General features: G+C 41.8%; 1 protein-coding gene across 1 annotated transcript in view; it reads right to left on the reverse strand.

Annotated features, from left to right (window-relative positions):
* Positions 1-12020, reverse strand: part of LOC122656386 (protein PHR1-LIKE 1-like) — a 34743-nt gene extending 22723 nt beyond the window's left edge. The window contains exons 1-5 of the mRNA XM_043850873.1: positions 11240-12020; positions 10884-11094; positions 10722-10798; positions 10592-10631; positions 10148-10205 (exon numbers count right to left, since the gene is read on the reverse strand). Coding sequence (XP_043706808.1) covers positions 10148-10205; positions 10592-10631; positions 10722-10798; positions 10884-11094; positions 11240-11848 — 995 coding nt within the window. The 5' untranslated portion in view covers positions 11849-12020. The remainder of the gene's footprint in view (positions 1-10147; positions 10206-10591; positions 10632-10721; positions 10799-10883; positions 11095-11239) is intronic.
* Between the last annotated feature and the right edge of the window lie 895 nt (positions 12021-12915).

Below are 12915 nucleotides of genomic sequence, written 5' to 3' on the forward strand. Positions count from 1 at the left end.
CTTCAATATCATCCGTTGTGTCCATGTGGTCTTCTATAGTAGTATCTTCGACCTCTTCAAACTCTGATGCAACGTGGAGTTCTTTTGGTTCGTCTTCCTGGTAGTTATCAATCAGTTCAGTTGATGCTTCAACCTTCTCTACTCCAAACTTGAGCTCTTTAAGTTCTTCCTTGTCATTCACAGTCTCCTCAATGGTTTCTTCAGCCACCTTGTCAACTGTAGTGTCTAGTTCCACACTGTCCACTACCTCAACTTCATGTTCTGGTTCACTGATTGGAGGTTTCTTCTCTTGTTGCTCTTCCATCTTCAAAACTTTAATGACTGTCACAGTCAAGGTTTAAAATCTCGTTTCGTTTCGGTGTTTCAGTCTGACCAAAATTTCCAAGATACCGAAATTTCGTCGAAATATGGTATTTTGCTATGAGTTTTGCTTGGACATTTGTGGGTGTAAAATGCCGAAATAGCTGAAATTTCGAAATGAGATGACCGAGATTTCCGAAGTTTCCGAAACAAGATGACCGAAATTTCTGAAATTTCACCGAAATTTACAAAAAGTTTGAAATATTGCATTTTTCAATTCGGACTTGCGTTTCGTTTCGACTCAACTGAAATACTCGAAATATTTGAGATTTCGACTGAGACGAAACGAGTTTTTGAACTATGGTCATAGTAGAATCCGTTGGAGGTGGATAGTGGTGGGGACCAAATGTGGCTTTAATCATTTGCTCAATAGAAGCCATTTGGTCTTTTAGTTGCTTCATGCTTTCTTCAAGTGTAAATAGCTTTTGGGTGTAATGTTGTCGAAGGGAGAGTTTTCTGTGCATATGTTCCAGTAGGTACTTGTTCTTCAACTCGTACTTCATCTCTTCCCAAGTCCTAGGTTCACATCTTCTACCTCTAAGTCTCTCTTCATGGAGTTTCCACCATTGTTTAGCATAACCAGTCAATCAGGAGTAAACAAACCTAAGCTTCCGCTCCTCTGTTGGGTTGTACCAGTCAAAATATTCCTCTAGAGAATCCAACCAATCAAGGAAGAAGAATAGACCCCTCTGCCCAACAAAGGAAGAACTTCTGACTTTATCTTTCCTTGTATTAACGTCAACCCATCGATTGGAACATGCAACCCCAGTAAGGATCACAGGCACAACTCAAGTACAGGTACTGGTTCAGACTTTTGTAGCAGTATAGCAACTTAATATAAAATATCACTTCTCCAGCCAAGAGTGTTTTAAGACATTACCCACAACAAAAGATCCAAATAATCCCAGCAGTAGAGGTCTTGGTTATCAGATCACCAAATTAGAAACAGAACCAGAATTAGAAGGTTAAAGATTAGAGCTCAAACCAATCAACAGATATGCCTCAAACCTGGGTCGAGTGGAGCTTTCCAGGGGAGGAAATAACCCTTTGAATATGGGCCTGATCAGATGAATACTTGGAGAGATATAGGAGTTCAAAGATGCAACAGAGAATGACCTAAACCAGTCAACCGATGTCAGTTACAGGAGAGTTTTCTGATCTTCTAAATCTGTGCTCAGAAAACCTTCGAAGGCTGGTCGAGTGTGGCTTGTATGGAGCAGGAACAACCCTCCAAATATTACTCCTGTTGGTTGAAAGAATGCTGACAAGTGACATCTAGGTCTTCGAATCAGTCACAGAAAATAGAAACTTGATGCAGCCGCAAGTCCGGTTTGTCTTCTTCAAACCAGCTAACAAGTCAGGGTTGTTGTGTGGCTCTCAGATCTCAAAAGCTTGAATCAAACACCAGAACACCACTCGGAATATTGGTTGCAGGGGTTTAAAGCAGAATAGAAAATAAGAAGAAGGTAGATCGAGTAGGGAAGAAGATGGGGGATAGGTTAGTTGGCTTGATACCAAATAAGGTAGCAGTCTGTTCAAGTAAGAACCACTCTACGGTAGGATCGATGATAGGTTGCAGCAAAATACCAAACACTTAATTGATTGGAATATAAAAGAAAAGGATAGAAGAAGATGGATAGAAACATAGGGTTGGACTTTCTCAGTCCTGGGTCTCTCACCCACAGCTAACTCAGCTGTTGAACAGGGGTTTTTCTGCCATAACTGATTGCAAGCAATGGCCTCAAAGTTTCAATCAATAATTCATTGTCAATCTCTTACAATGGCTGTAACTAATGGAAAATAGTAACTAATTGAAAATAGAAACTGATTGGAAATAGAAAACTCTACAGGCTTTATAATCCAGCCTTCTAAACATGTAAAGACAACCAAAGTAGAAACTACTAGGCAGCAAACTAATGGAATTAGAAACTACTAAGCAGCAGTTGAGGTTGACTGGTCAAAGGCCAGTTGCTGGGAATTTCGAGCAGCTCTTTTTGGGTCTTCTTGAAACTCTGCGGAGCAGGCTCAACCTGGTCTTGCTAGGCAGGCTCGAGCTGGTTCAATCCTGTCCCAATAAACTTGGTTCTCAGGGGCTGTCACACTGTTCACGTGAACAGTGTTTTGATATTTTCTTCATGTTTTGATCTCCATAAAAAAGTCGGTTAACCTTTTGGGATTGGTGTGTGGTTTGTGTGATTACACTTCACTTTGTTGTTGTTCATAAAAAAAAAAAGAGGTTGGAAGTAGTACATTAGTTTAGGGAGAAAGAACGCTACCTGGTCGCATGCAGCACATGGCCCCTGCGTCCAGACACAAGGCCGTGCGAAATGACTGCTGCACCCCCATAGAATGGCGGAAATCCCTGAGGGTGAGGTGGTAATTTCGTGTGACCCTGTGTCTGGCGCAGGAGTAGCACACCGCACGCGACCAGATAGCGTTCTGTTTCCCATTAGTTTATTTATTTTAGTCGTTTATTTGTTTTTGGATGAATACGTAGGAGTTAGAGTTTGAATTGCAAGTTGTTATTTTCAGTTTCAGAGTTAGAATAGGAGTTTAGTTATTTTCTTCTTTAAATACTTGCATGTACCCAACAATGGACACAGTGAATTGAATAGAAATTGATTGGGTTGTACCCTGTGAGAGTGTGTTTGTGCATGTGATTCCCCCTCTCCCCTACAAATCTGAGTTTCTTCTCAGATTGTCTTTTCTTCCCTACCGGCCATCCAACATGTTTACACCCTGCGGCACTCTGGGTTTGAAGTTCTCTGTCAGATTTTTTCAGGCCACGATATCTCTTAATCTAGCAATTAACTTCAAGCCTTATTCTTGTATTCAACTACCCATCTTCTAACCTTCATTCAGTACTGGTTTCAGCCCCATTCCTTGGCTGAATAGAGCTGTGACTGTAAGTTGCTATTTTCTTCACATAGTTTCTATTTATGTGCAAGAACCATTACTCCATATTTAGCCATACAGGCTGATTTTTTGAAGTGTTAAAGGGTGTTCCAGACCCTTCCTTCGACAGCAGTTTGGGCTCCATCTATGGTGTCCATTGATTGCTGCGGCTAATTGAAACCTTTAGTTTCTAATAATTTTGGAGTGCTGCTGATTTGAAGATTCTGTCTATTGGATTACCTTGAGTATGATATATGTTATTTCAGTTATTGAGTGGATGACATGATGTTATTTTCATGGTGAGTTACTTTGTTGATTTGGAGTTATACCTTGGTTACTAATTCTGAAACCTAGTTGCAATTTTGGTGATTGAATAATATCTGTCCATCCCACTGTTGGATTGAGATCACTTTTGGAGTTATTGAAGACCCAAAGGAGACTATTTATTGCTTTTATTTTGGGGCTGATCAGACTTGTAAATTGGGACTAATCTTGGTGTTCAAGCTGCTGATTTTGTGAGCCCTCCAATTCTGTTGATAGGATTCTGACCTCTATGGTAATGTAATAATGTTAGATTGAATTCAACATCTTCAAATTCAACATCTTCACTTGAATGGTAGAACATGAGTAATGAAATTGGCCCTGGGAGTCATGATAAGTCCTACTTAAGAGGTGTTGAGTTGCATTAATTTTGTCAGACAACTCAGGAATTAAAAAATGCCTGTCAGTGAGGCAGTATGAAAGATGAAAGAGGTTGTTGACCATTACTTATTTTTTGGATGAATAAAAAATTCATTACCAAAGGAAAGAAAATAGAGGGGAGGGGAGAGAGCAGACAAGCACAAGCTAATGTAGCTCTAGATAGGAGAAGGATCCTACTAGAGGCCAATTATCAAGGATCTAATAACAAAGGAATCAAGGGACTACTGGTTCTGCAGTTTCAGTAGGATAGAATTGCAGTTTTAGGTCAAATCTAGGGTTAGGTTTATGAATATGGAGGTGAATCTTATATGGTATTAATGGGCAGGTTTAGGAGAAGCTAATAATGTAGGTTTGGATGATGTTTAACTAAAAAGTTGAATTTAAGAAAATTAGGGTTAGGGTTTCAGGTTTTGGATTTTAGAATTTAGGCTGAAACTAGGGTTTTTAATGGGATTTTAGGGCTGGGGTTCTGGTAGAGTATCACTGGCGGGGAGAGGGAGATTCAACTGTAATTTGGGATGTGAATTGGATGGCTAGTTAGATCTGGACAGGTTTTAGGTTGATTTTAGGTTTTACAGAGAAGAAGGGGAATTAGGGTTTAGCTGTTGGGGATGGGCAGCAAGCTAGGTCGAGTGGAAGGTTTATTGTAAGGATGTTATGTCTGAAATTTGAGGGGATTTGACTGATAAAATAGGGCTGGACAGAAGTTAGATGATTTAGGGTTTATGGGAATCGATTGGGATGGGGTAGGTTTGGGTTGGAGGATTAGAAGAAGAGGGGGATGAATGAAACTGAATAACTAATTTACTGGTTGAAGAAGATCTTCAATGGAGACAGCAGCTCTGTGATAGAAGGATAGAACCACCTTCCGGCTGTAGAGGATCCTCCCAGCCGTCACGGCGTAAGGAGTCGTAGGAAATCCACCTACCCTTCTTCCTTGATAAAACCACAAGGCAAACACTCACAAGGAGCAAAGGAGTAGCAGCAATGGCAGCCAACAATTCTGTTTTTTTTTTTTTTTAAATATTCAACTGCGGGGGAGCCTCCCACGATTTAACTTTATTTATAATAATAGGCCAAAGGCCAAAACCTATTACAATTTAAACACATCCTTAAAAAAATCGTGGAAGGGTGTTGCTAACATAAAATAACTTAAAACTTAAAGTAAAAAGACCTAATTGTCCCTATTAACTTGAATTAAAAGACACTTAACTAAATCACTTAAATTGGACCAATTGGATGCAAACAATTTGAACCAGTTCAATTTAAAAAAAGAAAAATAAATATAGGAAATACTAAAGTGCAAACCTACTCTATGGCTCCCAACCTAAGCCTACTTTCATGGCTTATTCTTCTTCTTCTTCTTCTTCCTTCGGGTGTGGGCACTTGGTGCTACATCACAAGCCAATTACAAGGCCTTGCCAAAACAGAGGGTAAGGCTAGGGCCTGCAAGAAAGAAGGGGAGAAACCCCAACCTACCATAACCCACTAGAAGGGGGAAAACCCGACCAGAAGAAGGAAATAATACCCAAAAATGACGAAAGCGCACTACCCAACAGTGGGATCTGAAATTCCACGACAGAGGGCATGACCTCTGATATCCATACTAAGAGGCAAAATCTTCTCGATGCAAGGCAACGTGTAGTCTATGTAGGGTCATTTCTTAGGATAAGAAGGGGAACTTGTGTCGGGCCGGCGGTAAACATGAAAGGGGGGACGAGCGGCAATAGGGGCTGCATAGGGGCGGAGGGAGAGAGATGGGGCGTAGGAGAAGAGACTAAAGAAAGACAGACCAAGTGAGATGGGTCAGAGGAGATGGTAGAAGGGCCAGAAGGGATAGAAGAGGAATTTTGTGGGCCGAGCAAAGTGGCCGGCCCATTAAGGCCAGCGGGATCAGAAGTCGAAGAGGGGAGGGGGCATAGAAGGAAATAAGATGTAAGGGGGCCCCACTCCAAGGTTTGCTTTAGAAAGATGTAAGAGGGGGGGGGAGAGAGGATCAGGGGATTGAAGAGGTCGAAAAGCTAATAGCGGAAGCGTCAAGCAGAGAGAAAGCAGAAGTAGCAAGCCCGTAAGGGGGAAGAGAAGATGAAGACCCTTCGACTGCAGGGGAAGGATGCAAAGCCATTAGAGGCGAAGAAGAGAAGCAGGGGAGAGGCGAATCGTTTGCAGCAAAGCCGCAACAATGAGTGATAGGAGCAGTCTGGAGCGCAGAGGCGATGGCAACTGGAGGAGAAACAATGGCAACAAGAGACGCAAAAGAATGCAGATTCGCAACAGAGACCAGATTCAATGCAACATCAGAAGGGTAGAGTAATTGTCACCGCCTCAAGGACATCAACAGTGACAGAGGTCCTTACAAGGCTATCGTCTTCCACAGACTGCAGGTAGGAGAACCGATTGTTACCGTTGGTCCTTGTAGGGCTATGGACTAGCGGTAGGGAAAGAGTGTCAGACACATGCTCCCGAGGAGAGCAAGAGGTGGGTTCCTCTCGATGGCGAGGGGCCCTACGACGGAGACTTCGACATCGCCACGGCTGGGCGATCAGCGGTCAGAAGCAGCAGTTGGGCCATGAGGAGGGAGAGGGTGGGGTGGAGGAGGTCTTTCACAGACTGCAGGTAGGAGAACCGATTGTTACCGTTGGTCCTTGCAGGGCTATGGACCAGCGGTAGGGGAAGAGTGTCAGGCGCATGCTATGGAGTAGAGCAAGAGGTGGGTTTCTCTCGATGGTGAGGGGCCCTAGGACGACGACTTCAACAGCGCCATGGCTGGGCGATCAGAGGTCAGAAGCAGAAGTTGGGCCATAAGGAGGGAGAGGGTGAGGTGGAGAGGGTAAGATGGTGGAGTGGAGGTTTCTTGGAACAGAGGTTACAGTGTCTAAGGAAATCGGAGGATCTTCACATTCAACAACCTCATCTGTCTTGGGGGAACACTTATGGGAATCATGCCCAAAAACTTTGCAAACAAGGTAATGGGGAGGGCTCCATTCGTAGATAACTTCTTGTGTGAATCAGCATCCCTCTTCATCAGCAACTGTGATGGAGAACAGAAGGGTTCTTCGGTAGAGACCTTGATACAGATTCAAGCAAAAGCTAACCGATCTTTCCTTTTGGTTCTTGCATCAAAAGAGAGATTTCCCCAACACGGAACCAACTATACTGAGCCAGTCAGACCATGGAGAGGGAGACCAGGCAAGGAGATCCACGGAGGGAAGGTAATCAGGTCAACCCGATGAAGTTGTAGATGTCGATTCCATTAACAGAGGAAGATTGGTTTTTGACCGACTTGCCACGGACCTCTCTCCAGCACACGGAGCTTGTCGTTTTCATCTGAGAACTTGAAGATGAACAAACCATTATCCATCAGGTACGTTTCTACATTCCCTTGAAATCTCCATTGCCTAATGAGGGAGAGCTTAACAATCTGGAATGGTGGTCTGCTTCCAATGAAATGGCCTACCAAAGAATTGAGCCAAATGCTTGCTTCATGGTCCAGAAGGGTAGTCGGGCAGAGAGCAACCTTAGAGCTTCCAACAGAGGAAGGGGCAACGAAGTGCAGGGGAAGACCTTCCCTAGAAGGCACTGGTGCCTGGTTGAAGAGGTCATTCCAGGCTATTCCTTGACGGGAAGGAGAGGGAGAGGGAGTGGGAGCGGGACCAGGGGAAGGGGGCAGGTGGTGGGAGAGGAGGGGCCTTGGTGGTGACTGCACCATCCCAAGGAGGCCAGCCATGGTGGCCGGCACTTGGTTTCCCAAATATTGGTCTTTTTTTCATTGAACATTACAGACAATACGATATACCTCAGCTCCTCTCATCTCCACCCCAAGTGCATCCTTGTCCTTCCAGTTTTTCTCTTTTTTCCCCCAATAATTAAACACAAACTACACACGTTCGAGAAAAACAAAACCACTTCCTTTCATCTTTTACTGCATGGACAAGATGTTGTTTCTCTTAAGGCCCATCTCTTTAACACACCAAGTTCATCACTTCTTCCAGATTAACCATTGACCATGAATCCAAATCAACAAAGTGCCCAGTTCCCCAAATGCAATAGCAGAGTAAATACAGGCAATGCTCTCTAGAAGCATTGAGCTATCAGTTAGATAGTTTCAACAGTCACTTCCAGGCTCTGATGACCCTTGCATAGAACTGTACAGCACCTGGAAATCAGGTGGTTAGCCAGGGTTTAAAGTGTCGGTCCGCATCATATCGTATTGGATGATACGTATCGGTATCGGTCGGTACCAATACGATACAGACTGATACGTCTCTTTAAAAAAAAACATACTGAATCAAATTGTATTGAATTGTATCGGCTGATACGATACGATACGATTGATAAATGGATTCGTGGGTGCATTAATACGTATCGATATGCATCGGCCGATACGGCTCAATACATCTCGATACATACCAATACCATCGATAAGGTCGATACATTCCAAAAAAAAACCTTTTCATTCACAGACTCTATACAACTGTTGTTCTGACGGAATAATGAAGGAAAACTCTCAACCGAGAATCTAAATCTTGCATTTAATCTTGAATGTTCAAACTTTTGGACTAAAAAATGAATCAAAGAATGCTACAAGCCTACAACATTATCCAACACTCTTCATGGCTATAGACTATTACAACATGCAAGAAATCTCATCTTTTATAACAATTTCAATTTAATGCACTTGTTTGGTTATACATTATTCTCCATTTTAGTGTTTATGCATGATACTTGTTATATATTGCTTATTATTATTTTTTGGGGTTCCAAAAGTGTATTTCCATGTGTATCTGAACCATTTCCATGTGTATTTGAAGCATTCGATACGTATCTCCGATATGTTACGATACATCTCTTAAAATAACCCGACCGATACGATACGCAATACCGATACTTTAATCCTTGGGTTAGACTGTTCACAGTGCTGACCGCTGGGGTCAAGAGGTTCAACAAACAGTCCGCCTTTCACAATATTTCCTACAGACCTATTCAAAATCTCCACCACTTCCTTCGGCTCCCCAGATCTGCATTGTATGGATCTTGTTCATCACTGTAAGTGCTAGTCACTTGCGTCTTCTCTGCTATCCAAATCATACTGAACAGATGGCAGTTATCACTTGCAAGCCTCTCACACCTTTGGTCCCCACTTAGCCATCCAGAAGAGAGATTTGATCATCACTAGGCATGCCTCTCAGTCATTCAGATTCAAAACCTGAGCTTAGCATCAATCATTCTTCGTTGAGAAAATCAAGAATATTGCAATACTAGACCTCACTAGGGAGGAATTATGTAACATGGACTACACCAGATAGTATGGTTCTTCTCCACTCCCAACCCATTGAACAATAAGCATTCTGACATTGATCCTCTCCCCATAATTGACAACTTGGATATTTTCTAAATGCAAAAGCGTGTTATCTCTTCTGTGATCTTCATCAATTGAGTGCCTTGACATGCCCAAAGGATAGGATAGGCTCATGACCCCAATATAACCCCATTTTGACTATTGTATAGGCCCAGAACAAAGCATTCCACACTATCATAGGTAGTGGTGACCCAAGCACACCAGGCTGATGAAAATATGATTTTGTTGGCCCAAACAGTGATAACAGTCAGGCAGTTCAACCCAGCAAGGGGATCCAGGATACCAAAATCCTCATACTCAGGCTCCTATTTCTCGAGGGGGCACTAAAGCAACATGTCATAATGGCAGTTAAGTACAAACAACATCTTCCCTGTGATTACACAAGCCAAAATAAGAGGATGGGGGCAACCAACAAATGAAGGCCCTCAGAGATCATCATTCAATATCAGAGAGTCAAGGACCTTGGCATCCAGGTTCCATCTGAAGTTCTGAACTGCATCCATCCCAATGCCTAGACCAGCAAACTCCCTACCAAACAACATGGCAAGGAGTGACATATCTAGACCAGAGTTTTAATGCAGGACATCACTTTGCAATTAACATAGCAATATTTCTAATGGTTTCTTTGAAGTCTTCAAGTCTTTGAAGGGTCAAGGGTTTCTTCTCTATTTTCCTGTGAATAAATCTTCTTTTCATTCATAAGATAAATTAAGTATATAAAAGAACAAAAACATGCTATAATACCACAATTCATACTACATTATGCTCGATTAAAACAAGTTCAACATAATGCTAAAAAGTCGACAAAAAAAAGTGAACCGGTGAACATACGTTTTCAGGTCTAGAGATGGCATTTCATCAATCGGATTTGTTTTTTTCTCTGATGTTCCTGCATAAACAAGAGAGAGACCGGCTTTGAGGATGAATTTTCATGTCATTTCTTTCGTATACAATGTCTCAATGTCTCACAAACAAATAAACAGGACAATACAGCAGCAGAAGCAACATATAAATTTAGAGTGGGGTCTACAAATTAGAAACTATACAGATCACAAGATAAGAGTTTCTATAATCAGAGAAAGTAAGCTACTGGTTGTAAGATTTATCCAGAAGATGCTTCTGAAGGAAGGAAAATAAAAAAGTAAAAGTAAATGTCAATTGCAAAATGCAAAACCATAAATGTCCCCAGGCTGGAGAAGCAAAGAAGAAAATTCAAGTACTAGGTATATAGTTAGAATGGAAAGAGAGAGTTTCCAAAAAGAAACAGATAGCTACCTTCTGATGAGTCTGGTCTATACCTAGCTGTTCTGTACTTCTGTAATTCAACAAGCAGTACCTCCAGTTAAAATTAGACAACGTAACTAGTGCAATTATGAAACCCTAAAATATATTGCAATTTACAGACCTGCAAATGGCTTTTCACATGGTAGATAGTTAAGCCTTCAACTTTCATGAGCTTTAGGACGCCCTTGGGAGTAGCTCCTGTCAGTCAAAACTCAGAAATTAACACAGGAAGGCAGCCAAAATTCGACAGCCAAAATGAGATCAATAAGCGCAGATTACACACTTTCACTGCCACCGAGCTGATTAACAGCTTCTACAAAACGTTCATGCAGTTCAGGTGTCCAACGCATACGTGGCTTGGTTGGGGCACCATTGACAGAGGAAGTGGGACTAGCAACAGGGCAAAGTTCTCCAGAAGGAACAGAAAGCTGCTGATGAACTTGGGGCTGGGGCACTGAGATATTTGAAGATGGTTTGGGCACCTGGTATACTGTCTAAATAAAAGCAAGAAGGAAAAGAAGGGAAGACATAAATTCTGCAAATTTTTTGTCACTATTTTTTACCCTTTTTGATGAAAAAAAAATTTCACATTTTGCATAGATATTCCAACTGTTTCAGACGAATAAAAGGGTAACTAACCTTTGGTTCAGGATTCACAGCACTGTTGTCAACAAGAAGCTCATTCCAGTCAGGAGTCAAAGCATCATCATCGGTACTAAGCTGGATAAGCTGGTCTGCCCATTCCTGCCAATCATTCCGCTTATTAGGGTCCTCAGATGCCATGACAGCAATACTTTCTATTTGACTATTTTGGACAGGGACACTATCAGAAAAATCAAGGAAATCCTCTGTACACCAGGGAACATTGCTGTTTTCTTTGGAATAATGATTCAATGCGCTAGACTGAAACAGTCCTGAATGAGAAGATGGCATTAAAGGCACAGGTGCTCGATTATTTGATGACTGAGAAATGAAGGGGGCATTTCTAGAGGAGAATCCCGAGTCTGATGAAAATATGTGTCCCACAACCCCACTGTTGGCAACCAGTGAAGATCCACCTGGAGCCATGGAATATGTCATCAGTTCCTTTTCCAATGAAACTTGTTGAGAGTCTGGCAATATTGGATATTTTTCTTCCAGAGGTATGGCCCGAACTGGCAAAGATGAGGACATAGCTGCAGATGCTCCCAGGTTAGTAAGATGCTTTGCACCTGATTTTTGAATGGATAAAGTAGGGCGTGCATCCATTCCTTTCCATGTATCAAGAATGCCAGCCAGTGTCAACTATTCATCAATGTGATACTAGTTCAGAGTTTTGCATCCACTTCCACTTCAATAGTACTCAATGAATGTAAAGCTCCACCACCTTCCTTGAAATTTCCAAGCCCCACACCAGCAAAGGGGTCATCAATTTGTGCATCTACAGAAAAAAAAAAAAAAACCATTGGCAAAGAACTCCAATAAAGAGGAATCCTTCCATGAAAACAATCTCAGAAGACAATAGTAAGGAACTGTTAATGCAAGAACAAATAATAGTAAAAACAAGCCAAGAACCTATGTCAACAATGAAAATGCCTTCGAAGTTCGAATATATTCACCTACCAAGCTCAGGGAATGAAAAGTTCAACTTTATACCGCAAGACTACAACAGAAACTGACACCATTATGGTGCAAATTAAAGTAAAGATGTCATTTACGAATAAACAATGTGGAAAATCTTTTCAAGTACTCAGCAACGGAACTGGCAATATAGCAGGGTCAAGAATAGACACGACAGGAGAACCTTCAGCAACAAATACAAACCCTGGCAGAAAGATAGCAGCATGATGGAGATTTCTGAGCAACATGCACATATTATGCTTCACCTATAACTAAACTAATAGCTCTTCACATAATAGTTGTGTGAATAAAAGTTTTAGCTCACGTCAATTTTTGAAGCTAAGACATAGGAGCGCGAAGAACAATTTGGCAGCTGCCCCACAAGGCCACAAATTCCTTCAAAAGGTGGATGATCACATGGAAAGATAATGGGGAATTTGCCATACTTGGAGGGAGTAAGCCTAATGCAAATGCGGAAGGATTTTTTACACACATTCGCAATGTACTGGGGTTCTCAACTAAAAGCTCTAAACCAAAACTTTTGACTTGACTAAGAAAAATAATCTCAGCTCAATGGTGTCCTATAAGCCATTCACCAAGTATTGCATACAATTCTAAGACATAATAATCCTACCATGAATGGGCCCGGTGGAAAGAGGGTTCATGGCACCCCTCAAATGGCAAAGTAGAGTACTTGTTTTATAGAGATCTGCATC

This window comes from Telopea speciosissima, chromosome 3, assembly GCF_018873765.1.
Source record: "Telopea speciosissima isolate NSW1024214 ecotype Mountain lineage chromosome 3, Tspe_v1, whole genome shotgun sequence".
Lineage (NCBI taxonomy): Eukaryota > Viridiplantae > Streptophyta > Magnoliopsida > Proteales > Proteaceae > Telopea > Telopea speciosissima.